The 26,265-nt window shown below is 35.9% G+C and overlaps 5 protein-coding genes across 5 annotated transcripts; 3 read left to right on the top strand and 2 right to left on the bottom strand.

Moving 5' to 3' along the window:
• The first annotated feature begins 1,162 nt into the window (after window positions 1–1,162).
• Window positions 1,163–2,755, top strand: LOC113227138 (transcription initiation factor TFIID subunit 7). Its single transcript, XM_026460015.1, has 2 exons — window positions 1,163–1,177; window positions 1,359–2,755. The coding sequence occupies exons 1-2, from the start codon at window positions 1,163–1,165 to the stop codon at window positions 2,529–2,531; spliced, it is 1,188 nt and encodes a 395-aa protein (XP_026315800.1). The 3' UTR covers window positions 2,532–2,755.
• Window positions 2,756–5,276: 2,521 nt separating this feature from the next.
• On the top strand, window positions 5,277–7,000 carry LOC113227137 (cytoplasmic dynein 2 light intermediate chain 1). The gene is made up of 4 exons (XM_026460014.1): window positions 5,277–5,594; window positions 5,681–6,032; window positions 6,113–6,363; window positions 6,815–7,000. The coding sequence occupies exons 1-4, from the start codon at window positions 5,490–5,492 to the stop codon at window positions 6,998–7,000; spliced, it is 894 nt and encodes a 297-aa protein (XP_026315799.1). The 5' UTR covers window positions 5,277–5,489.
• Window positions 7,001–7,027: 27 nt separating this feature from the next.
• Window positions 7,028–8,785, bottom strand: LOC113227181 (tetratricopeptide repeat protein 8). Its single transcript, XM_026460064.1, has 5 exons — window positions 8,513–8,785; window positions 8,182–8,433; window positions 7,619–8,043; window positions 7,379–7,553; window positions 7,028–7,209 (listed from the first exon to the last, which is right to left on the bottom strand). The coding sequence occupies exons 1-5, from the start codon at window positions 8,783–8,785 to the stop codon at window positions 7,081–7,083; spliced, it is 1,254 nt and encodes a 417-aa protein (XP_026315849.1). The 3' UTR covers window positions 7,028–7,080.
• A 369-nt stretch (window positions 8,786–9,154) lies between these two features.
• Window positions 9,155–19,199, bottom strand: LOC113227136 (cyclin-A1-4-like). The gene is made up of 5 exons (XM_026460013.1): window positions 18,707–19,199; window positions 17,760–17,917; window positions 16,464–16,697; window positions 13,806–14,044; window positions 9,155–9,710 (listed from the first exon to the last, which is right to left on the bottom strand). Exons 1-5 carry the CDS (start codon window positions 19,197–19,199, stop codon window positions 9,545–9,547), a joined length of 1,290 nt encoding a protein of 429 aa, XP_026315798.1. The 3' UTR covers window positions 9,155–9,544.
• Window positions 19,200–19,823: 624 nt separating this feature from the next.
• LOC113226852 (vacuolar protein sorting-associated protein 54) lies at window positions 19,824–23,683 on the top strand. Its single transcript, XM_026459631.1, has 2 exons — window positions 19,824–20,008; window positions 20,091–23,683. Exons 1-2 carry the CDS (start codon window positions 19,911–19,913, stop codon window positions 22,648–22,650), a joined length of 2,658 nt encoding a protein of 885 aa, XP_026315416.1. The 5' UTR covers window positions 19,824–19,910; the 3' UTR covers window positions 22,651–23,683.
• Window positions 23,684–26,265: the final 2,582 nt, after the last annotated feature.

The following is a 26,265-nucleotide window of genomic DNA, read 5'->3' as shown; positions in this document are numbered from 1 at the left end:
GGTGTAAATGAGGCTTGCAGCTTTAAATGATTAATGAGAATGTATTGAGGAACTTTTAGCCTATGGTTATTTTTGGTGTCAATAGTAATGATATTGTGTAAAGATTGGTTGGCTGATTAATACATTAGCCTATAAGCTATTTAACTGATCCTGTGTAATCCAGTGCCCAAGCTTCCATCTTTCTAATTTGTGCCGAAGTATGACAGCATTATATGGCATGGGAGAATACCGCGCCGTTTACACTAGGCCTACCGGCCTACGTATTACCAATACGTTCTGTCATCTACTCGACACACACGTGAAATTATTTTTCACGTGTGTATTCGTAACTAAAACATTAGAAAAAATGTATCAACATTTTTCCGCTTTTTTCCGATACGAAAAACGTTTTGTTAGGTAATACTACATTGCTTAAATCACAGACATCCGTCGCGTCGTAGACGGAGACGTCTACGCTTTTTTTTTGTTAACAGCTTAAACTATATAGTATGTATAGTATATATATATAGTATGGTTATGGAAACCAAGTGACTTTTGAGTTTAGTTTATGATCAATCGACTCTTTTTTGAAGACAGAGTAAAATCAAATTTCAAAGAGTCGTGTACATGATGTCGACAGTTTTATCGATAGATCGTGAAAGGCAAATTTTGCCAAAAATTTCTGAATTGTGAAGGTTACGAAACGTCGTCGTGGTCGTTAGCAGTCAGTAGGACGCTATTCATCGCTAATTGCGTTACTGCCTTCTTTATTCTTATTTTTACAGTTGGCCTACAAGTATCGAAATCAATTTTTATTCCTATATATTTTAATAAGAACAAGCGGATTTGATTATCTACAATGAATAAAAATTAAAAACTGAAACATGGCTTCTCTTTGTATTTTCAAAAGACATAGTTCTAAATGTAGTGCATGTATGTATGAATTTACAAAAATTAAAGATTCAAATGAACATGCGCCCAGCAGTAAGACGAATAACGAGCCGATGATGATTCAAATGAAACAAGTTCAGCTATTTTTTGCTGATGTGTAACCAACATTCAGTCGACATAGATAGAATATTTATCGACTGCAATCACTAGGTGCTTTGTAGTGGGCAACACTTTTGCGCATATGAACTGTCATTTTACTCCATCTTCGAATAATGCATATTTTTCCGAAGTGATGCGTGATATCACAGTACCCTGTCGCGTGATCTTTGTAATATTACTTACATTACTTACACATGTCTACTTCGAAAGAGATAGAATTAGTGTCTTCTCTCATAATATGTTCTTTATTTTAAAAATATTCTAATAAATTATTCATTGATCTCGGTGTATAATTGCCTGTGATATTTTCGTAACACCCCAAATACTAGTCACATATACTTTATTTATTTTCGCACGTTAAAATGAATAAACGAGAACCAGACTATCCCGTGGAGTTAGAGTCGCAATTTGTAATGAGATTGCCTGAAGAACCAGCTAAGGCACTGCGAGAAGTATTAAGATCTGGAGAAAACATCAAGAATAGGTTGACTATTCAGATGGATAATGACATGCGACACGGCGAAGTCCGTTTCGATCATTGGCTCTTACATTCAAAAATAGTGGATCTGCCTACCATCGTAGAATCACTGAAGACTATCGACAGGAAGAGTGTATACAAATCAGCTGATATTTGTCAAATGATGATTTGTAAAGATGAACTGGACCCAACTTCAACAGAAGAAGAGTCTCCGACTAAAAATAAAAAGAAGGATCCCTTCAAAGTTGACAAAAAATTCTTGTGGCCTCATGGAGTTACACCACCAACAAAGAATGTCAGGAAAAGGCGTTTCAGGAAAACTTTAAAGAAGAAATCTGCTGAAGCTCCAGAAATTGAGAAAGAAGTAAAGAGGTTACTTCGAGCTGACAATGAAGCCATTAGTGTTACTTGGGAGGTTATTCAAGAGGAGGATGAACATGCTAAACCAGAGCCTGGCCCTTCAGGCAAACCTGAAAGGAAGACAAAGAAGGAAACTATCAAAGCTGAGGCAGCTAATCAATCCTCGTCAAAGGTTGAGGACATATTTGGTGGAGCACTCAGTGACTCAGATCTAGAGGAAGAAAATGTAAATGTAGATGTGGAAGACAGTCATTTATCATCATATGGAGATCATTTTTCAGACTCATCTGCTCAAGGCCCTGTTGACCTAAAAGCAACCCAGTTCAGCTCTGATATGTTCAATTCACCCCACACTTCTCAAAGACCACATGCTCGAGCAACTACATCAATGGATCAAGCAGGACCTTCCATGTACAAAAGGAATGAACAGTATTTAACTGATGAGTTCATGCATCAATCATCTGATAATGTCACATTCAAGTTGCAGCAACTGGGTGCTGAATTGGAAGAGCTAAAGCAGAGACGTCAACGAACTCAACTGGAAATATCAGGCATGGAAAACATGACTTTACGACAGAGATTCCAAGATGTTCTCCAAACTCTGAACAAGGAAATTATGTATAAAGAAATTGAGTATCAAAAACTACGGTCTCTGCTCAAGTAAACATTTACCATTGATATTATGTTACAATGAATTTAAGACATAAATGATTATCATTAGTTGCAGGTTTCTTACTATGGTATGGCTTTTTATTATTTTCTGTGCTAATCTCTAAGCAGTGATAATGATTTGAGAATAAACATGAATGTCTTAAAATCTATAATGTAAGATTTATTTCAATATGGAAGTGTAAAATTTACTCATGTATTTAACTCATAATAAACTTTGCTGTGCTAGTTAATTATTCCTCAATTTTTCAATTCAATTCAATATTCTTTATTGCACAATAAACAAGCAAAAATACAAAACAATCAAAAATACAGTGTACAACAGGCGGCCTTATTGCTAAATAGCAATCTCTGCCAGGCAACCTTGTAATGGTATTTAAAGAAATGTGAATAGATACTGCATTTTCGTATACTTACTATCTAGTTTCGCTTGATCTGTGCAATGATGAAATAAGTCCTTGATACATTGTTTCTAATGATTATCATACACTTACCACCTTCTTGTCAATATTTTTTAAGAATTATCAATAATTTGTTGGAACTGGAATTGGAACGAACCAACGTGATAAATCTGTAATAGATTTCTCATAGATGGCGCTACGACTAAAAAGTCGTTGAAAGACCAAGTACAAAAACACGACGCAAGCACATAGAAAAATTCGTGAGGTCCGTTGGTTCGTTCCGTGGCTTAGTTGGTATAGCGTCTGGCACGGTATGCAAGAAGACGTCGGTTCGAATCCGACCGGATCGAAGGAATTTTTTCTGAGTGTTCGATCTTTGTATTAAATTATAACAAACTAGTGGAGTAATTTCACAAATAATAATTGAATATCAATTCAATAACAATTTAATTAATTATCAATAATTTAAAGTATTAATTATTCTTTTAAGATATCACATATTTGGTCAGATAGAGCTTTTTACAGAAGTTTTGATTTAGATTTGTTTTACACAACTTGTTATATAAAATATACAATGAAGAGGTTCTAAAAAGGATTGAGTGAGCATTCTTGAGTATTTGGCCTAGTTAGCCAGATTTTGGCTAGTATCCATATACTTTGTATGTTATAAAATTTACCATAAACTTCACTATGCTATGTATATACAATATTGTTACAAAAATTTGCTTCCACTCTGTTCCACCGCAATATAAATACAGCCTAAAGAACAGAAGGGTGAAAATATTTTGAACATGTATTATATAATATATGAAAGTTATAACTGAGGAGAAGACGAAGGAACAAGAGAGGAAGACCAATAATGCTGTGCAATGAACATTGACCTAATATGGTATATAAGGTTTATGAGAGTGAACAAATAAAAGAGAACATCAAAGTGAGCAGAGGTCAAGGAGCTGGCTATGAGGAAATGACCGTGAGGAATGGAGGAGACCAGATCAATAAGAGTTTGGCTCTTAAATAGCTTATCGAATTCTTAATTTTTTTCAACTATTTGTTTCATTTCTTAAATAGGATTTTTTTTATAATATTAAGTGACGGGACGAACAAGTCGTGCGCCTGATGGTAAGGTACACGCCTATCCATAGCAGTTACACAGTGTCACTCAGAGCTTTAAACCACAAAGATCCATAGGATAATGATTACTTATTATATATATAAAGCTACAAATCCTGACTCACTTAGAAAAACAGAACGCATACTTCCCGATATGGCAGGAAAAAGATACTATACCTAGATATATACCGTTGTAGGCGGATACGCTCCAAGGCAAAGAATCAAATAGGAGAAGACGTGAATATGGAAACTATAACGAGTGATCAACGGCATGCAAAAACTATAATACATGGGGAGGATTTTTGTGCACTTTTATGAGATACACCTTGGTAAATTTCTGCAGAAAGTTCGAAAAAAAATGTTCGAAATTCAAATAAACAAGATGGACGCCATACATATTCCGAAGCCTTCTAACACGGAAACTATTGGAGATAGGTATACTATTAGAGGTTGGAATGTCATAAAGGGTAATAGTGGTCAACTGCCTGTGTAAAAAAAATTCAAGATGGCGAATCCAAAATGGCAGCCGAAGAAAAACTTGCTTCGATGCGGCTGAAAATTGGCATGCGGGGGTCTTTAGGAGTACTTAATCATAATTTGGGATCAAAAGTTTTTTTCGCCATTTTTTAATATGGCTGCCATATAAGTGGTTTTTATCGTTAAAAATAGCTGCCGAAAGAGACACGCTCTGTTTCATCTGAAAATTGGCATGTGGAGGCCTCTAGTAGTGCCAGAAAATAATTTGAGCTCGTATTTGGTTTTTCGCCATTTTCAAATATGGCCGCCATACAAGCGTTTGTTGACAGTAGAAAAAAAATGTTCCCGATGTAGTGGAAATAATATAGGATATTATCCTATATTATTTACACTTACTTATAGCGTTGTTGTATCTCGACCGTCTCTCTGTTAGATTCTTTTTTCTTGGAAGCTATGCCAAAAAGAGAAGTATTTAGGGAAAAAATGCCAGGCAATCACTCCAAATTTCTGATCTTAAACTAGGGAATTTCCTGTACTATGAGTACCAGAGTAAAAATAATTCTGAGGGCAATACCCAGAATACCCTGATCAGAACCAACTTAAAAATGTTTTTTTATAAGTTGGCCCAAATCAGGTATGAAATCAGGGTCGAATCTGGAACCTCCTCATCAAGCGCCCATAGTACTTAATCACTGTACCACCGAAGAGTATAAGCACACCCGTAATCTGAAACCGACCACGCGCCGCAGGCTGAGCCAGACCCCCCACCGTTAGGTGGGGTATTGGGCTCGTATAGTATATCATTAATTATGATTATCATTTATATAGTATTTAGCAAAGAGAATGCAAAATTGTTGCTAAGCTACCATACTGTAAACAGTCTTCAATCTCTCTCATTTATTTTTTATCAATAGTGTAACTTTAGCTGTTATCTAATGAATAATAGGTAGTTTTCTTAAAAAATGCAATCAATACCAGAAATTGCTGCGCAAATTGTTAACAACTCGCTATCCAATGTGGCAAAAGACAACTCTCGTACGATATTCCTTGTTGGCAGTAAGTCAGTGGTAAGTGAATAGTGAATTAATTTGTGTTTTTATTATTCTAGCCAAAGTATATTGAATACTTTACTTTTAATACCTTTTCTTTTCAGGGGAAATCTACATTGTTATATTCATTCTTAGATAAAAATGATACGCCTAAGGAAACGTTAGTTCTTGAATATTCATTTGGTAGAAAGTCGAATCAAAAACAGGCAATAGAAAAAACTATTTGCCATATTTGGGAATACGGTGGCAAATTGGATATTTTGAAAACTGTCTTACCTTCTGTCCCTATTCGTGGAAAGTTTTATTATTGCGTTATGATAGACATAAGTAAAACAAAGAGCATTTGGAATACTTTGGAAACTTGTGTTCAAGCCTTAAATGATATTTATAGTGAGGCTGAGAATGTTCCAGAGTTGATAATTATTTGTGGAAAATACGATCTCTTTAAGAATTACGGTAAGTAGGTAAACTATAGCTCTGCTTAATGTATTTATTCTAAAGTTCGCTGCTTAACGAATCCTGTTTTCCTGTTTCAGACAGTGAAATCAAAAAATTTATCTGTTCAACAGTAAGAAGTGTCGCTCTGTTGCAAAAAGCTCACCTTGTATTTTACACATCCAAAGAACCTCAACTTGTAAAACGTGCAAAGGACTTATTTCATGGCATAGGCTTTGGAAATGGCGTGGCCTTTAAAGAAAGGAACGTTAATTCCACAAAACCTTTGTGCATACCTAAAGGTTCTGATACTTGGGAAAGCGTCGGATTAGAACTTACCAATTGGGAACAAGTAAGTTTCTGCAATATTTCGCTCGTCTGTATTGGATTGGACTTGCAGTCTTTATGCGAGTGCTGTTAATAATCTCAGTACAGATTACTAAAATAATCTCAGTACAGATTACTAAAAAAACCGACCTCAAAAGTTCGTGGATTTACATCTGTTTCCCAAGTTTTATTGAAATCGGTTACCGGAAAGTGCGCGAAACCGGATTCATCCTTTGTTTGCCACTCTTAGAGGTGGAATATTTTCTTCAAATTTAAGTGGGATCACTACTGAGGTTACTCTCTTTCCAACAAAAAAGAATCATCAAAATCGATTCACAAATGCTGAAGTTATCACGTAACATACATACCTACAAAAAATTACAGACTAATTGAGAACGTCCCCCTTTTTTTGAAGTCGGGTAAAAACATTTCCTGTATGCTACAGAACTAACACCTGGGGTTGTGTTTTCTTACAGATCAAATTAAGACACTTAACGCGATTTCCTTCTGATCCTGAAGTGTCATCAGAAGTGCTTGCTTCGCGGCCACAAAGGTCTCACCCAGAGCCGTCTATTGATGCGTTGGTTGCTTTGAAGTACGAAGAATTACGCAATTTAGAATTACTTGATATTAGTTTGGACGATTATTTAAGGGTTCATTAAAATAAACAAAACTTATTTAAGACTTATCTTGTTTATTTCATTTTTAAGCCTATTCATATAACATTTATATGAACGCCTATTTATTTAGTCTTCCGAGCTCGTAATCGGGCATCCAGCGTTCGTAGAGCAAGCCGTGCCGCCGTGTGTTCGGAGTTAGTGGCCAGACTTACTTGTATACACCGACGAGCAAGAACCATGTCACCTGTAGACTAAGCACCGCAATAAGTATTACAGTTGATAGGAATATATCGAAAATAAAATTCCTAATGCCAAACAGAGCCGTGACGGAAATTACGGTATGTAGGTATATAATTTTTTTTTTCAACTTTTTGGTCTATTTCGAAATAATTAGGTACTCAAGTGCTAATATATCTTTACCAAAGCAACATGGGCAAGATTGAACCAAATGTCTGATCGAGCTTCAGGACTTGTAGCGTAGAACAACGCCTGCCTGAAGCAATGCAGTGTAAGGTCCCATTGATTGCAATATAAACAGCACAGACCGAGGTTGTTGTAGATTTCCGGTCCTACTGGATTTGTAGCCAAGAGCCTCCTGCAAAGAAAACAGACGTGGGTCATCTGTTCGTAGCCAGTCTTTGTACTGGCATTTCGACTTACCTGTAATATCGTAAGGCAATTTCCGGTTGATCATTATAGAAGTTGTGCATTGCAATGCTTGCTACTGCTTCCATATTGGATGGATCTTCCAGAGCAACCATTCGGTATTCCTTCACAGCCAGAGCTGAATTACCCATTTGGTTATGTATTCTTGCTTGTTCTAAAAGCAAGGGAGTGTATTCGTGGAAAACAGACAAACCTTGCTTACACACTTCGAGGGCTGAAAGAGGTTGATTCAATCCCACGTACATCGCAACTAAACGTAAATAGATAGATATGTGCTTATTCTGCTTAAGCGCTTGTCGTAAGCAATCTTCAGCGTTCCTGTACAGTCCAAGAGTGTAATAGCATCTTGCTAATGAGAAATTCCACCACCAGTCCGCAGTATCATCTAATTTTTGAGCTTGAAACGCTACATCCATTGCCTATAAAATCCATAATTGCCCTACCGTTAAGAAAATTCTGCGTAGTACGTACATTATATTACATTACATTACATTATATATTATGTTGATTAATATCAAGGTGATCTTGGAAAATTAAGGAAAAACTAAAGTACCTACCTTCCGAACGTCTCCTTCACAATAATACACGTACTCAAACAAAGTCTTAGCCGCAGGAACGAAGTACTTGTCGTCTTTTGTTTGGAATCTTAAAGAAAGCGGTGTACCAGCTGTAAAAGGAACTCCAGCGGCTAGAGCAGTGGCAGCTCTTGAAACTTGAGATGCGGTGTGAAGAGCTGTACGTGCGCTGCGGGCTCTTGCTGTACTGGTTACTCCGCGAGACCTTAGCGTTGCAGTTGTTGGAGGTCGCCCCTAGGAAAATAAATAAACTAAATATAATTGTTCCAGAGTTTTGCCGAGTCCATGCACAGATTAAAAAAAATGGCCTTACATTTGTTTGAGCTGTCTTGACTTCTCTTTGAAAAGTAGTGCCTGGCCGTGGTGTCTTAGCAATTGACGTAGATGTCAACTCGTCCTGTTGTGGAAAATATTCAACTTCCTCGTAACCATTTCCAGCTATCTTAGCTTGGATAGTCATTGCCCGCATTTGTATGAACTCTATCATTCGATCGCTTTTATCATTGAGTGCGAGAGCACATAATTTGAGGCACTCATCGTATTGCTTTGTTTTGTAAAGATTTAAAATTCTGTAATCGATTTCCATTGCAATTCTTGGTTTTTATTTGTAGTCTGGGATATATTATACTTTGTTTGTAGTTTGTTTGTATTAATTTGAAAACACATAAAAAAATTCCTAATGTTAACTTACACTTGCTCTAGTTGCTTAGCAACCTATGTACAACATAAGACATCATAATTTTGTTTTGGATTAAAATAAACATTTTATTTGTAATTAAATCATATATTATTCTGCTAATTCACAAATTAACTATAAGTAGTCTAAATAATCATCTCAAAATTACCTACTTACATCTCTAATATTATAAAGGATGCTTACAATAAGGGACTCACTACATTTATTCACACGGAATCGCATTAAGCCGGGTTAAGTAAACCTTTACTTTACCTTTGTTGCAATACCTAAAAGCGGAAAAGACATTGCGCGTTTCGCTTCCGCTCGGATCAGAGACGCTAAACGCACGTCGTTTTCGCTCTTTTTATATAGGCATAAAAGTTTTTCTAATCGGCTTAATGCGAATACGTGTCGAGAAGTGTGGTGACTCCCTTATAACCTACCGAAATAATAGGCAACATTTTCTACTATCAATTATAACCACGATTTAAATTTTTTTCCTAATATCCTGTGGTTAATATCTATCTACATTTGTGACGTCAAATTCATATTCTGTTATCTTCGTTAAAACACATTTAAATTGTTAACTAGCTTCAAGAAAACGCCCGCAATTGGACTATATTTGTAACGTAGAAACAATTATCATAACTAAATTAACAAGTTGTGGTATCAGATGTCTTTAAATATTTTGCTAACTATAAAACTAGGTGGACCCGCGTATTTGCCTATCAATGCTTTGTATTCGTAACCTGCAGATCGTATCACACGTATGGCGGCGTAAAGCTGGTCGCTCGTTTTCGTTAAATTACTTGATTTCTTCTCTGCTGCTTTGTAACTGAAAAAAAGTCTTAATCTTAGCCCTGAATCGTTGAAAAGAATTAAGAAAATATGACCTTTCGTCATAGGTAGGATACGTAGAAATGCGCTTTGAAGATGAATTATAAAAAATCGAATCGACTTTACTATAGGGTTTAAAAATTCATTTAAAAACAGCACGTAAATATTTTAAAACAATTGTTAAAACCTAAAACATGCTCCCCTGAAAAATCTACGAAATATCACTTACGCCCTTTCTACAAAACACCGATTATTATAACATAATTAAAATCAAAATTTAATTTTAAAACAGGACGTAAATATTTTTAAATAATCGTTAAAATCTAAAACATGCTCACTGAAAAATCTATGAAAAGTCGCGTACGCCCTTTCTACAAACCACCTAATATTTTCCTCCGAGTACCTCGGTATTCTGCCCCATTTTATTAAGGTGGTAGGTAATTATAGTACTTCTACTTAGTTATGGGTAATTCCACGGACATATATCCAGATAGACGCCGCAAGTGTACGTACTTCGCGTGCCCAAAGTAAGTGACATTCACTTACTTGCCGCTGCTACACTTCAGAACGCGCTCGACCGATCGTAGATAAACACCAGTCGAAAACGCGAAAAATGCGTAATTGTGTCATTATTATACAAAACTACAAATTCTGACTCACTTAGAAAAATAGAACGCATACTTCCCGATATAGTGGAAAAAATCTATTTATACCGTTGTACGCGGATAGGCTCCAAGGCAAAGAATCAAATATGAGAAGACCTGAATGTGGAAAATGTAAACGACTGATCAAAACTATAATACGTGGGGGGGGGGGGATTTTTGTGCATTTTTATGAGATACACTCTGGTCAATTTCCTCGGGAAGTAAAAAATGTTCGAAATTCAAGATGCCGCCGTACATATTTCAAAGCCTCCTATCACGGAAACTATTAGAGCCTGGGTTTAAAAAAATTCAAGATGGCGATTTCAAAATGGAAGCCGAAGAAAAACTTGCTTCGATCCGGCTGAAAACTGGCATGCGAGGACGACTCCTTTAGGAGTCCTTAATCATAATTTGGGGTCAAAAATTTCTTTTCGCCATTTTTAATATGGCTGCCACATAAGTGTTTTTTTTTTGTTAAGAATAGCTGCCGAAAGAGATTTGCTCTGATTCGACAGAAAATTGTCATGTGAAGGCCACTAGAAATGCTGGATAATAATTTATGCTCAAAATTAGTTTTTCGCCATTTCCAAATAGGGCCGTCATAGAAGCATTCGTTGGCGGCAGAAAAAAAATTGCTCAGATCCCTTTGAAAATTGGCATATGGGGGTCTCTAGGAGTGCTTGATAATAATTTGTGATCAAAAGTGGTTTTTCGCCATTTTTCAATATGGCTGCCATAGAAGTGTTTTTTTGGCGGCAGATGAAAATTTGCTTTAATTCGATTGAAAATCGGCATGAGACTCCCCAGTCTATGGGTGCTTAATAATAATTTGCGGTCAAAATTTATTTTTTGCCATTTTTTAATATGGCTGCCATACAAACTTTTTGGCCGTAGATGGAAATTTGCTCTAATTCAGCTGAAAATCGGCATGTGGGGATCTCTATGGGTGTTAATAATAATTTGCAGTCAAAATTTACTTTTTATTTTTTACGGCCGTAGGCCGAGGTGTAGCGGAGGGCGACGCCCGAAGCGTCCGCACGCCACCTTACGTAGGTAGTATACGGAGACTACTACGGTACAAGATTTCACAATTGTTCAAAATGTAAGGCATACTTCCCGATGTAGTGGAAATAAGATACTTATAGCGTTGTTGTATCTCGACCGTCTCTCTGTTAGATTCTTTTTTCTTGGAAGCTATGCCCAAAAAGAGAAGTTTAAGGAAAAAATGCCAGACAATCATTCCAAATTTCTGATTTCAAAGTAGGGAATTTCCTGTACTATGAGTACCAGAGTAACAATAATTCTGAGGGTAATACCCAGAATACCCTGACCAGAACCAATTTAAAAATATTTTGTCAGTAGTAACATTTTCATTTGTCTTGCCATTCATCAATTTGATCAATTACCAACAGAAAACCATCTAGTAATTACGACAATCGCAAGTTCATATATTGAGATGAGTTTTCATTATTTAAGTTAATCGATACGATCATCTATTACAAAAAGATGTTATATAATAAGCTCATTTTACTGGAAGGACAATAATTTTAATAATTGAAGTCGATTAAAAAGTAAAGTCTGAATTTTTTTAAAGTAAAATGAAGGACTAAACATGGACTAAACCATCTTATTCTAGTATTTTTCTACTATATTAATATTACGACTACTTGTAATCAACAAATACTTGAACAAAAATTATTCTATTTAGAATCGATTAATTGAATGGAATACGCGTGTTTATGCATATTCCGTTCAATCAATTGATCGAAAAACACTGACTTGGCGCTTCTACGCTTCAGAACAAGGACGAAGGTGGTCTAGTTTATCCCATGCTATCCAAATATGCAGAGTAGCAGAATTAGAAATCCGAGAAATCATGATCAAATCACAAAAACTTTACACGAGGTCGACATTAAGTAAACCTTAAGTTACTTTAGTAAGATTTTAGATATTTTGTCAGCAGTACCATTTTCAGTTGTCTTGCCATTCACCAATTTGATCAATCACCGACGGAAAACCATCTAGTAAATTTAATTAAGGCAGTTGCAAGTTCATTGACGTGCGTTTTCATTATTTAAGTCAATCGATAAGATCTTCTATTACAAAAAGACAGTTATATAATAAGCTTATATTATTTCAAGGACAAAATATTTGAAGTTGATTAAAAATTAAAGTTTAAATGAATGAGTAGTCAAAATTTTTTTAAACACCTTTAACAAGGGACATAACTATCTTGTTTTGATATTTTTCTACTGCATTAATAATTCACGACTACTTGTAATCAACGAATATTTGAATCGTTTAATTGAATGGAATACATGTATTCCGTTCAATCAATCGATTTAGCCTTGAAGGAAGTTCCCATCACTAAATAGTTCTTGTGACGTCATAGTGGATACATAAAATGTGGCAGGCTCGGTTTTCATACAAATTGCTGTACTTGCGGCGTCTATCTAGATATATGTCTGTGGGTAATTCCCAGTGAGGTCGTGTTCCCACTATGTCGTGCAGTTTACAGTGTCGTGACTTGTATATTTAAATGAATTTGTTCACATATATAGCACGACACGATTAACTGTCGTTCACGATTTTTTATCGTTACAACGACAAACTGTCGTCACAGTAGGAACAGCTAGAATGACAATCGTGAGACGATAAAAACGTGACGACAGATTGTCGCAGCTCCTATTGTCGTCACGTTTTATTTATCGGCTGTCCGCACGTATTCTGCTCTCTGCCCTCCACTCTCGTACCCCGCGCCCTCTGCTCGCTTTGCAGTAGCGTTGGGTCGTAGCCAGAGATGGGCAAGCGCCCGGGATTTTTTAAATCGGGTTAAAACCCGAAATCGAGGGCAAAATCTATTTACGTCTAAATATTTGTTGTGAATTGAGTTTTGTTCAAATTTAATTATACATATTATTACAAAATATTTGTTGTTTTATTATCAGGACAGTTCGATTTATCTTTCTATTGAATAGATTCGCTTGAAAATTTCATCAATAAATTGATACAAAAAATCTTTACATCGTATGCACTTGAATCGATCTTCATTGAGAATTCACATGATTGACAGGTGGTGGGTATCATGTGGAAATGCCTCTTCTTCGTGTAATAAAAATATAGAAATTTGTTACAAGTTATTGTATATTATGTTGTTAGTGTTGGAATTATACCAAATTCTGTACTCTTCGTTTCTGCCCACGATTTTGGGCAGAAATGAGTTAATTAAAACTCGGCGCTTCGGGTAAAACCCTGGTGAAAACACGGGCTGATGGATTGGGTTTTAACACTACCGGCTTCCAAAAGAACATACAAGCGACTGCAGTGCATCAAACGATTGTGTCGTGCAAACGACGAGGAGGCTGTTGTGAAACGATAAATTGTCGTCACGATCTAGTGGGAACAGCTAGTCCACGACAGATCGTCGTATAGGTGATATGTATACTCACATATGACATGACTGTAGTTGATCCATACACGTGGTTTTATGAAGGAGCACAAGGGAAATCTTAACGGCGGCTGCGGCAACAACTGAAGGGTACTCTTTGTTCAAAGTCTTATCCACCATCAAGCCACACAGGCACAGAAAGGTGGCCGCAGCTTCTATATCAGCACAGTGCATCCAACCGCACCTCAACGAAAAATAGGGAACGAAGTCTTGTGGCACCACGGTTTGCACTTGGAAGTTCTAATTAAAAGAATTAAATTCTTAGGTTTTTTGCGATTGTTACACATTGGAAATGAAACTATATTATCGTCTAAATTGCGTATATTTGTTTCACTCGTGACCATGGGACCTGCGCCCTGATTTTGATTCAAATCGGATAGTCTAAATATCAGATGGGCTTATGAGCGAGAAGATGAATCTGATTCCTATTATATCTTTCTAATTTGTGAGTTAAATCAACTATTGTTCCGATTAGAAATATCAGAAGTTTCCGATCGGCCAATTGTGAATCGCAATTATGCGCCTCGACTCAGAAGAGACGCAGCTGGAATTAGAAAAATATAGTAGGAATCAGGTTCATCTTCTCACTCGGAAACCCATCTGATTTCGAGACTACTCGATCGGTTCATTCCGATTTGAATCAAGATCAGCATGCTGTAAAGGGCCCGAAACGTTGGTTTGTTTAAAAAAGAACAAAAACCTGTACGCGATTTAGATCCCCAGAAATTGTTTCATTTCCTAAAATAATTAATTTAATTAAAAAATTTAACCTATGTATTTACTCAGGAATTTATGTAAAAACTGGCAAGTTTGATTTTAGCCGTGTTGTCTTGGTTTCCGCAAGATTTAGTCTAGATTTTAAATAATATGGTTTAGATACTATTTATTTACCTATACGGACAAAACGTTTCTTATTAGCTTGTAATAGATTTAGAGCGGCACTTAAGGTATAATCCCTCGTGTCGTACTCAAGTATCAAGTAGCGCTCAGGAGGTTTGTCGATTTAGCCTTTTTGCCGTAGTTTATGTTGGTCTCATATAATACATTAAGTTTTTTTTATGATACTAAGTGACGGGCTGAACAAGTTGTGTGCCGGTTAGTAAGTAGGTAAGCGACCTGTCCATAACAGTAATACCTATATAAGTACATTTTTTAAATATTATCAAGTGACGGAACGAACAAGTCGTACGCATGATGGGAAGCTACACACCTGTTCATAACAGTGCCACTCAGAGCTTTAAATCGCAAAGATTTGTGGGGCACTGCCACAGCACCCGTCACCCTGAGATATTAAATTGACAAGTCCCATGTGCCTGTAATTTCAAGAGCATTCTTGCAAAACCGGAAGGCAGTAATGCGAACATTACTGCTTGGCGGCAGAAATAGGTCACGTGGCAGTATTTCCCTGGACCAACTCTTTCACAAGGAGGTCTACTGCTACCAAAATATTATTACATTTTATTATTTATTACATTGTCCGCTAGTGATACGCTCAATATGACCAATATAACATATTACAAAGGCTTTAACCTATCCAGTTGCGACATTTGCAATTTGAAAAAAAAAAAAAAAAAAATTTGTAGTCACAAACATTCGTGCAACTTTTTCAGAGATATAAAGAAACTAGTCGGCCGTCACCATAAGTGTAACTTGCAGCTTTTCCCGGCAATGGCTTGGTGATTCTGATTAATCTAGCAATGAATTGCGTAGGTCAACTTAATCCAACTTAATCCAAGTGGGTACCTACCTACAATAGTTGTTGAAGCAGAACTTATAAACCCCTTGCTTAAATATATTACTAATTTATTTAAGTCATCTAAATATAATGCTAACTACAAACATTATTGTGTTTACTATTTTATATTCCATTTCTGTTTATTTGTTTTGTTTTGTTGGCATGTATTTAAATGGTCATTTTAAATTCGCAAAAGCAGCAGGCAAAATAATCTAAACTGTCATCTTTTTTAATGGTGGATCTTTTACTCTAAGACATAAATTAAATCAATGTATATTTTAACCTGTTCTGAGCTAAACATTAGCTTTGTATCATCTTTGTATAAATTAAACCTTGATAGTTTCATGTTAAGCTTCAAATTTAAGAAAAATGAGCATTAAAAAACCTGAAAAGATGTTCGGAAACGCAAACAAATTCTCTTCTGGCACTCACCGACACGCTCGCTCGACTCTTGTTACTTAACTTAACCTACTGAAAGGAGGGCGCAACCAAGATTTGAACCCATTGAAAAAAAGAGCAGGTAATATGTTTGACTATTGAATATTAATTTAGTGTTTAAACATAATGTAGTGTCGTTACACTACGATATGTATGATACGATATTATGAGTTATATTACATTTAACGTGTTACCTTAAATGCAATTCATTTATAATTGATCCCTAAATCAACTAATATACTAGATGGAACAGTTAATATATATACTCGTATATCAAACGTTAAAGAAAATATCGTTTATTTAAAAAAGTGCACGCTTACAATTGATCAATTATATCTTTGCGGATCAAATAATATTATTCCCAGAAAAATTACATAGAAATCGCATACTCATATTTGTTCTCTCTAAGACGATACTATAGTCAATACAGGACGCATACATTCTATTTTCTTAGGCGAATAATGAATAATCTTTAAAAAAACTTACCAATTTTCTTAATATATGTCTCTCAGCAGCAATTAACTCTTTTTCAATGAATGCGTGGCCTGAATACTTGACCAATCTTTTGCCAGATATATAGCCACCGTAGAATTTAGTTGCGATCCAGAGGCACGCCGCGGCAATTACCTGAAGCCTAGGTATTGTCACCCATGCGTTGCTCAGGTATTTATCTAAGTACCAACACGCCTGCTGTACTACCGCTGGATTGCCCGACGAAATCTGGTCATCAAAATAAATAAATGTAAGTATAAATTACCATCTACCTTATTTATATCAATAAAGGCTTATACCATAAACCATAGGTTCCCAAACTTTTTAGCTCATCGCTCAATAACACCACAAAAAATAATTGAAAACATGTATTTTTTATATTAACTTAACACAAAAAATCACAACGAAAAAAATTATATATTTATAGTGTAAATTGTATAGATAATTCAGGTTTTTTTTCTAATGTGGACCTGGACCGCATCAGCCCCTGAATTGCTTCCGAAGCTGCTATCCCTAGGACTCTTCAGCGCCCATTGGGACCACTTTGGGAAATTATGGCTTACACAATATTAATTTAGATCCTTGCCTTGATACGATTACTTCTATGTTAGAAGTTAATATTAGTACCCTTTTCAGGGCGTAAAAGTAATTTTCCCTTCCAATTGTAAGAAAGTAGATTTAAAAGTTTCGAAATTAGAGCGACATAATATTTCAACTGCCTCTGTGGCCGAACGGTTACAATGCTGGACTGCCACGCAGAGGTCACGGGTTCGATTCCCAATTACATTTATTTATCTCGTGAGTTTGAATGTCATTTGTGGCTATCTATGTGTGTGTCCATGGCACCCGCGATACAGAGTTTTCCTAGTACGGGGCTATCGGTATGTGCATACTACTTACTACTTTGTACTTTGTAACAAGTGGGTAACAACGTGGATATACGTAATAGTGTTGTCGATTGTTCAGTAAGGGTTACCTATCAGTAGTCCGAAATGACATTTTCCAGAAATAACGTTTGCTCGAATTTTCATAACCTCGAAAGTAATTTTGAGAGGTAAATAATGGGTAAATATGTTTTTCTTTTAAACCTAACCTAACCGAATCTAATCGTGTCTTTGCGATAAACATCCAATATATCCAAGAACAACGGTTTCGTTATAATTCGGTTTTCAGTGTAATGAAAATTCGAACAAACGTTATTTCGAAACAAACTAAATTCGAGTTTGTGATAGGTTACCACAGGAAGTATCTAATGTAACTTATAATATATTATGTAGGTACAATACTTACGTGAATTTTTACAATCCAATTAATAACACAAGCACGGGATGCACTTCGGATTCCAGGTTGTTCTTCCATTTTTTTTTCAGTCCTTAGTAAATATTTTAGGTTGTCAAAAGCGTAATGTCTGCTTAGGGGGTCGATGTACGAACGTTGGAGTTCATGTGCTGAAAAATAAGAAATAGGCCTAGTCTAAACAACAGTTCCATGTAGGGGGTTCTCGGCTGGATACGTTGTATATTATTTCGAATCGTATGGATTTTAATGTACTAATTATGTCTAGCTGTAACGATCGGTGAAAATTTACAAAACTCTTCGTGGTCGTGTGAATCCGCCAAGCCGCATTGCATTATTTCTTCAATGCCCTCCTAAGACGAGACGATACGACATATACGAGTTTAAGATGTTTTAAAATAAAAATAACAATGGTACCTAATAATAATACCAAATCGATGCCTTACTTTCTCAAACACGTATCATATAAAGAGTGATTATTCAAGAGACGGCAAAACTTTTTTATTTTAAATTTCTTATCAAGAGTGTTAATTTGAATGCATTACTTTAAGAATAGGTGAAAGCCAGTGTGCGAATATGAAGGAAATGTGATGTAAAATCAGCGTGCAAAATTTGTACATACAATACCTTTTTTGGATTTCAGGTATTTTGTGCTTTAAGATACCCGTTTGAGAAAGTAAGGCGACGAAATGCCATTTGTACAATCAAAAGCACATCAAGTTTGACATTTTGTACTTTGGACTGTTTTTATCGTAACCGGCATAGAGCTGAATTTAAGTCTTAAGTATAAAGCTTGACGTGCTCTTGACCCTGTACAAACTGTACATAACTAAAACCTAACTAATATTTTTTTCAAATATAATGTTACCCTATGTATTAAAATATGTAGAAGTTACGCATAGATATAGTATACTATATACTAAATCTATGAAGTTACGTACGATAGTTAAAGTTTGCCGGTTTTGTTTCAATGTTGAGCAAAGGAGGTGATACCGGAATGTCGGTTGCTATCGGAGATGCAATATCACGTATACCAATAGAATGTGGCCTCTTAAGACTTTTCTTCACTTTCTTCTTAACCGACTGTGATGAGACGTAAGGTGTTAGTGTATTTTTAACAGAGCTTCCTGATATTACTTTTTCTTGAGGTACATTTTTAAGTGCTCTGTGTGAGCTACCTCCAAAAACCTCAAATTTCCAATCTAACTCTTCTTTGTTATCTCTGTAAGTAACATATCGTGTATCAAATATAGGAATATCTCGACTTGGCCCAGAAACACAATTTTTGTCCACAGTTGCTATAGTCCTCAAAGGATCCCTTTGAACTTCAGCGATAGAAGATTCAATTTTGCCTTTAACATGACGAAATGTGGATTTCTCTTTTAAAACGGGTATTTTACTTTTTGGTTTAACGTTTTCTTTATTAGTCGACATTTTGCGATTTCGCTTTTCTTTTAATTATTTTCTTTGAAAGTCGCGACCAGCGCGTGATTTTGTTGAGGCGAGCACTTACTGAATAAATTAATAACTTCACATTTTGTTCATATTGCTTGATTGAAACTACCCTCATGAGATACTTCATACTTTGCGTAATTTTTTTTTTTATTAAATGATTTACAGCTAATGTATTTTTATGTATTTATTATCAAATAAATAAACGTTATTTAAATAAACATCCTTAAATGTTAGGAAAACATAATATTTTGTGGTTTAATTATTTATTTGCAGACCTTGCTTGCGACGATATGCAACGAGACGGTTTCTTTTTGTACGCTTGCGCTCTGTACTTTGGACCGTTCTTATCGTAAGCGGCAAAGATTTGTATTTAAATCCTAAATGTCAAGCTTGACATGCTCTTAACCCTGTACTCCTTAGACTATAGTTTTATTTTTTTCCATCCTCTAAGCTGTACTCCCAGACAAGTCACAATGAAGTATCAACATCTTATGAACGAAACGAACAAGCTTTAAAAAAAAAAGAACGTCTGACTGTCATTTTGACATTTGGCTGTCTTGCGTTGCGTGTCGTGTGGCTGACGTTTTTATCATCATCATGAGTTTCCACGAAAATCCAAGTTACAGATGATATTATTGGATATATATAGGCTTAATTAAATTTTACATAGCCGTAATAGATAAAGATGTTATGGAGGACAATTCCACGCCCTGTAAGAAGACGCCTACTTGGCAAAACTGTGTCCACTGTCCGAGTCTTGTGTTCAATACGACTACGGAATTCGAAAGGTTATTTACACACTTACTTTAATTATGTTAACGTTAATTACACAAAGTAGACCTTGAAATTTAAATGTACCTTCTTTTACAGGCACATACAGGACAAACACAGTATTAAAGAGGGGTCAATCATTCTGTGTCAATATGGTCAGAACGGAATATGTTCAGCGCTTCAGTTTGGTGACTTGCGCAAAGCAGGTTTCAAATATCATGTAAGGGAGTACCATTTATATGCAAAAGACTTGTCTGGTGATTGGAACTTCTACTCTTCCTCCCAAAATTTACCAGCAGTATTGAATGACCCCAACAGAGGTAAACAAAGCAACTTTTTCACTAAAACTTGGGGTGACAGCTTCGTGGATAAAATAGAAATATATCCTAGTCCATATTTGCCTGAAATTACATTACTTCATTTTGAAGCATACTGCAAGAAATTTTCTAAACGATATAGAAGACATTGTCGGTTAAAAGATAGTACACCTGTCAAAACAAGAACACCTGTTATTGAAAATGTATGTGAAGTACCTGATATTTTTTATGAACAGCCGCTTCCACTCAATACACCTGAAGTCTTTAGCAAAGTATTCCCAAATCTATGCGATTCTCAAGAACCCAGTGTTGCCATAAGGTCCCTGCAAGAAACGCTTAGTACTTACCTTGATGTGATAGAAATGAAAATATCTAAACAGGTAGCTCAGAAGTCTGATGCATTTTTTCATGCAATGTTGTCTCATGATACAATTATGGAGCAAATGGCAAGAGCTGTGAAAACTGTCAGAGAAACAAGGCAAGGTATAATGCAGGTAAAAGAAAATTTGACAGAAAGCCCCTTAAAATTGGTGAGTTTGACAAGAATTAATCAGAACCTTGGCAATGTACATGAACTTCTCAAGTTAATGGGCACTGTTCAGCAGACTCAACCCATGATACAACTTCTCTTGAGCACATCTGATTATGTGGCTGCTCTGGATCTGATAAGCTCCACACAGAAAGTACTGTCCACTCGCCTCTCAGGTATTCAAGCCTTCCGACATCTATCCCCTCAACTGACTGAAATGAAAAGGCTCATACATAAGATGTTGAGCAATGAATTCCAAAGATTTATTGTTGCTGATCTTAACAGACCACCAAAAGACCAAACTGATATTCCAGAAAGAGATAAAATTGTTTCCATTGTTTCTGGCATACTTCGATTGAAAGAATTTGACTTTATTGACACTTTTAAAATAGAGGCTATGACTTCAATACAAGCAACTATAAAACAGAGTGTGATAGAAATAATTTCTGAAAGAGATGGACACACTGAAATTGTGCTAAGAGGAACAAATGCAGACAACACATGGCTACTGTGCAATGAAGGCATTACATTTCTTCAAAAAGTTTCACCAAATTTGATTAACCTGTTCAGAAGAATTTTATCTTTACATAACTTAATTTTAGAAATTAGTCAAATGGATGATGTGACCGGCTCAGAAAGTGAGGAAGTGTGGACTCAAGTTGAACTGTTGTCAGTGGAAGAAAAGCTTAAAAAGATGGTAGTATCCCTTTCAGACTACTGCAACGAAAGATGTGCCAATCTTATTGTGACCAAGACTGAAAAGGATCATGTATTTTCTGACCTAGCACAGCTTTCTAAATTATCAGAATTGATAGAGACTTTCTCTAATGAATGTGAAAAAATAACAAACCACAGCAGTAATGCACTAAGATTAGCTCTGAGAAGTTTTGCAATGAAGAACATACAAAGCTTCCATTCAGAAAGAAGATCTCAACTTACAGCTACCCTTAATACAGAAAGATGGAAAACTGCAGACGTTCCCTATGATCTGCAAAGTGTAATAAACAAAATATGTGAAGATGGAGAAATACCCAATACTTTGCAATTTGAAACTGGAAGGCCTGATGCTAAATTTTTGGTAATAAACAAAGAGAATTATGCCGTTGTTACTACTGTGCAGCTTCTGATTAAGATTTTGCTGGAATATAGTGATGCAACTAAACAATCACCTGTTATTGTACAGTATTTAGTCCACTGCATGTTAGAATTGATAAGACTGTTCAACTCTCGGTGTTGTCAGCTAGTGCTGGGTGCGGGAGCGATACAAAGCGCTGGCTTGAAGACAATCTCAACTTCGAATTTGGCACTAGTGTCTAGATCACTGCAGGTCATTCTTTGGCTGTTGCCACTTATAAGACGTCACTTAGATAAACTACATTCTAAAGATTTATCTCTCAATGGTTTTGGTAACATTGAAAGTGATATAATTAGCCATAAGCAAGAAATAGAGAATAAAATTTGCCTCATAGTAAGTAACATGCTTTGTTCACAGTTGACAGGGTGGGATGCTAAGCCACCTGTTCCATCTCAGACATTCCGAAATATTTCTAAGCATTTAGTGAAATTACATGAAGCACTGATAGATATTTTGCCCCATGAACAAATAAAAACCATTTATAAAAGAGTACATGATAACTTTAAAGACAAACTAAGAGAGCAACTAATAAAGATGAATATAGTAGCAAATGGCAGTCCCCAACATGGTGTAGTGACATCAGAGTTAACTTTTTACCTGCAAACTCTCAAGACTCTTAGGATTATCAATGAAAATGATCCTGAGGATAATATTCTTTATGATATTTGGTTAAATTAATCCACAATTGTTTTAAAATAGTTTTAATTGTTACCATACAATTTGTATTTAATGATTTCCTTAGATAAGCCAAAGATTTTTTGGTTAGTAAATTGTTTTTTAATGTTTAGTATTCTAAAGGGAAGAACTTACTACATACTATCTTTTTGTAGTGATTCAGTATTTTTTTTTTTTTTCAAAATTTTAATGGTGCTTGATCTACAACAATTATTCAAAATTGATATGACAGTCTTATCTTCAGACAAAATATGTATGTATTTTTGTCAATATTGACAAGTTATGGGTGAACAAGCATTATCTCAAATCTTTGAAAAGTGTGCATTATATTGTAACAAATTAATTGTAAATAATTTATTATTTTGCTAAGCTAAAATCACTAGTCCAGGGTATTTGCCCATTGCTGGTGTCATCACGTAAACCAATTTTTGTTAGGTAAAAATACATTAACCTGGAATTTGTTTAATATCTATGCATACATTAGTGTTTTTGCAATGTCTCCGAATGTAGACTTAATTTATGTACATTGCGATGATAAAATGAAGAATAAAGCACTCAATGACAACATTTCCTTATTTATTATAGATTAAAAATATGATAGCATTAATTTAAGATTAATGTTAGGTCTAATTAACAACCAGCCTGCAGTTTTTGTAAACAAAAATATTGGTAGCTTGTCTAGGAGTATATAGCACTTTACATATTAATAAATCGACTCATCCGTAGAACAAAGGTCTATGTGCAAGACTACTTGTTCTCAGAACATAGTACATTTCGTTCGTTCTTCTTCGGTGTGGATGTCAGATCGACTGTTGTTCGATTTTATATTTCCGTAACGAAATAAGATATATAAATTATCAAAACACCTATCCATATAGGCCTTAGTATGAATAATGAAACTATTCTCGTAACTTACGTATTCTCTTTTCGCTATATAATCACATCGGACTCTGTTCTTCGGATGAGTCGAAATTAACAGAGGTCTCCGCCATCCCTACTGTACACATATTTTGAAATCTACAAGGCTCTTCTCTTTAAATAATGCCGAATCACACCCATTCCTAATCGTAAACAGAAAAAACACATTCCACAGCCATGCAATGTTTACATTTATTAAGTATGCAAACAAATCACTGTATTTATTCATTTTTGGCACGTGCCATCTTGTCGACCCTCTGAAAGGGTTAGCTTGTTGCAGGTAGTTACTACTGTAGTATTACTACTGTTTCATGAAATAAGGTGCTATTGCTATATACAATTTCCCTTAACCACCTTTCTATATCATCGATATATTCGATTTGTTTGAAGGCAACTAAATACTTTGAATATTTCAAACTGAAACTCAATAAAATACAATCTTTTTAATAATTATGTATTTTTATGAAAATAAAATAGTATTTTATTATTATTAATACAAAGATCGAACACTCGGAAAAAACACTCAGAAAAAATTCCTTCGATCCGGTCGGATTCGAACCGACGTCTTCTTGCATACCGTGCCAGACGCTATACCAACTAAGCCACGGAACGAACCAACGGACCTCACGAATTTTTCTATGTGCTTGCGTCGTGTCTTTGTACTTGGTTTTTCAACATGTTTTTTCCGAGTGTTCGATCTTTGTATTAATAATTATAACAAACTAGTGGAGTAATTTCACAAAAAATAATTGAATATCAATTCAATAAAAATTTAATTAATACAGTGAATAGCGACATCTCTCGCCAGGACTGGTAGCTGTAAAGGTACTAACTGGGTGATAAATCTGTCAAAGATTTCTCATAGATGGCGCTACGACTAAAAAGTCGTTGAAAAACCAAGTACAAAGACACGACGCAAGCACATAGAAAAATTCGTGAGGTCCGTTGGTTCGTTCCGTGGCTTAGTTGGTATAGCGTCTGGCACGGTATGCAAGAAGACGTCGGTTCGAATCCGACCGGATCGAAGGAATTTTTTCTGAGTGTTTTTTCCGAGTGTTCGATCTTTGTATTAATAATTATAACAAACTAGTGGAGTAATTTCACAAAAAATAATTGAATATCAATTCAATAAAAATTTAATTAGTATTTTATTCTACAAATCGTTTATAATAAAGGTTCATAGAGTCGTATTCTAGAACTCTGCTCAATGCTCAAGTCAGGATTTCAGCAGATTTGAGTATGACTTCAAGCACTGGAAATACGACCCTAATGGCAAGGACTTGAGTATGATTTTCAGTGCTCACTGCAATACTCAAGTCCTGACTTGAGTATTGAGTAGAGTTCTAGAATACGACGGTAAGGCTCGTACTCTCGTACTCGTACAGAACTAGAGTTCTAGAATACGACCCTTAGTCTTATCTTTGCTAATTAAACGAGTCTCCTTAAACACGTCACTGTGTTTCTGAACAGAATAACACACTCAACCATTTCAATGCACTCAGCACCGTGGCAGTCCGGCATGGTAATCGTTCGGCCACAGAGGCAGTTAACGTCACTGTATTTCTGAAATTATTAAAATTAAATTTATTTTATTGAATAATATCTCAAAATGTTACATAACAGAGGTCAATGCATAACAGGTAAAAAGGCATCCATTTGGTAAAAAATAAAATAAAATATCAAATGGCGCTACTCAAACGCTTTACTACCTCTCTTTCTAATTCTCTCTCTTTGGTTTTTTCTGTAGCGTTTGTGCTTGTTGTCGTGGATTGTTTATAAAAATAATCTTTAAGTATTGGTTGTGATTCATTATTTTAATTTACTCGTAGAAAAAGTATCGTGTAATCATTATACATAAAAAATGTCATATTTACCTATTACACGGTACTTGATTTTAAGAACCCTCATTATGCAACGATTGCATGAAGTGCTATTGAATATTTCAAACTGATTAATAATATATAAAGCAGTGTTGGGCAAAATTTAATTGTTCTGGCAATTAAAGATTGACAATTAATTAATTGTCAATTGCGAAACAGCAATTAACGATTGATCAATTGTTAGTTGCGAGAACCGCAATTAACAAGTAATCAATTGTTAATTGATTAATTCTCGGTTTTCGCAACTAACAATTGATCAATCGTTAATCGCAAATATCTACAATTAACAATCAATCAATTTTCAATCTTTTCAATGTTTTTGATTAACAATTAACAATTAAAACTGACAATTATGATAAATTTATAGGGCATATGGAGGTGAGTTAGGGTGTTGGTTATTGGTATATATATATATATATATATTATATGGTTGGGGTCCGCTTGGGGGGCCGGTTATGGGGTCCCCGGTTGGGGGGCCGGTTATGGGGGCCAGGTCGGGGGGCCCGTTGTTAGCCCGGTTTAGGACCCGTCCGGTGTCCCCGGTTATGGGGCCGGTTGGGGGGCCCGGACGGGGGGACTGTTGAGATCCGGTTGGGGGCCGGTAGGGGGCCCGGTTGGGGCCCCGGCCGGGGGGCCCGAACGGGTGCCCGGTTGGGGGCACAATTGGGGGCCCCGGTTGGGTTGGCCGGTTGGGGGCCAACAGGTCCCTTAACTGGCCCCTAACCGAGGACCCCAACCGAGGCCCCCAACTGGGGCTCCAACCGGGCCCCCAACCGGGCCCCCCATCCGTGGCCCCCAACGGGCCCCGAATCCGGGCCCC

This window comes from Hyposmocoma kahamanoa, unplaced genomic scaffold (genome assembly GCF_003589595.1).
Source record: "Hyposmocoma kahamanoa isolate Upper Pololo Valley unplaced genomic scaffold, ASM358959v1 202, whole genome shotgun sequence".
Lineage (NCBI taxonomy): Eukaryota > Metazoa > Arthropoda > Insecta > Lepidoptera > Cosmopterigidae > Hyposmocoma > Hyposmocoma kahamanoa.
The sequence above is the reverse complement of the archived record's forward strand: the minus strand, read 5'-3'. Positions and strand labels throughout refer to the sequence as shown.

Coding starts and splice junctions, on each gene's coding strand:
- LOC113227181 (XM_026460064.1), bottom strand. CDS start 8,785: ATGGAAATCGATTACAGAATTTTAAATCTTTACAAAACAAAGCAATAC. Junction 8,044..8,181: donor GTGAAGGAGACGTTCGGAAG/GTAGGTACTTTA, acceptor TGGATTTTATAG/GCAATGGATGTAGCGTTTCA. Junction 7,554..7,618: donor ATTGCCTTACGATATTACAG/GTAAGTCGAAAT, acceptor TTTTCTTTGCAG/GAGGCTCTTGGCTACAAATC.
- LOC113227136 (XM_026460013.1), bottom strand. CDS start 19,199: ATGTCGACTAATAAAGAAAACGTTAAACCAAAAAGTAAAATACCCGTT. Junction 16,698..17,759: donor ATTGGATTGTAAAAATTCAC/GTAAGTATTGTA, acceptor TTTGATGACCAG/ATTTCGTCGGGCAATCCAGC. Junction 9,711..13,805: donor CAACTACAGTCATGTCATAT/GTGAGTATACAT, acceptor ACTTTTTTTCAG/TTACAAAGCAGCAGAGAAGA.
- LOC113226852 (XM_026459631.1), top strand. CDS start 19,911: ATGGAGGACAATTCCACGCCCTGTAAGAAGACGCCTACTTGGCAAAAC. Junction 20,009..20,090: donor ACGACTACGGAATTCGAAAG/GTTATTTACACA, acceptor CTTCTTTTACAG/GCACATACAGGACAAACACA.
- LOC113227137 (XM_026460014.1), top strand. CDS start 5,490: ATGCAATCAATACCAGAAATTGCTGCGCAAATTGTTAACAACTCGCTA. Junction 5,595..5,680: donor TTGTTGGCAGTAAGTCAGTG/GTAAGTGAATAG, acceptor TTTTCTTTTCAG/GGGAAATCTACATTGTTATA. Junction 6,364..6,814: donor AACTTACCAATTGGGAACAA/GTAAGTTTCTGC, acceptor GTTTTCTTACAG/ATCAAATTAAGACACTTAAC.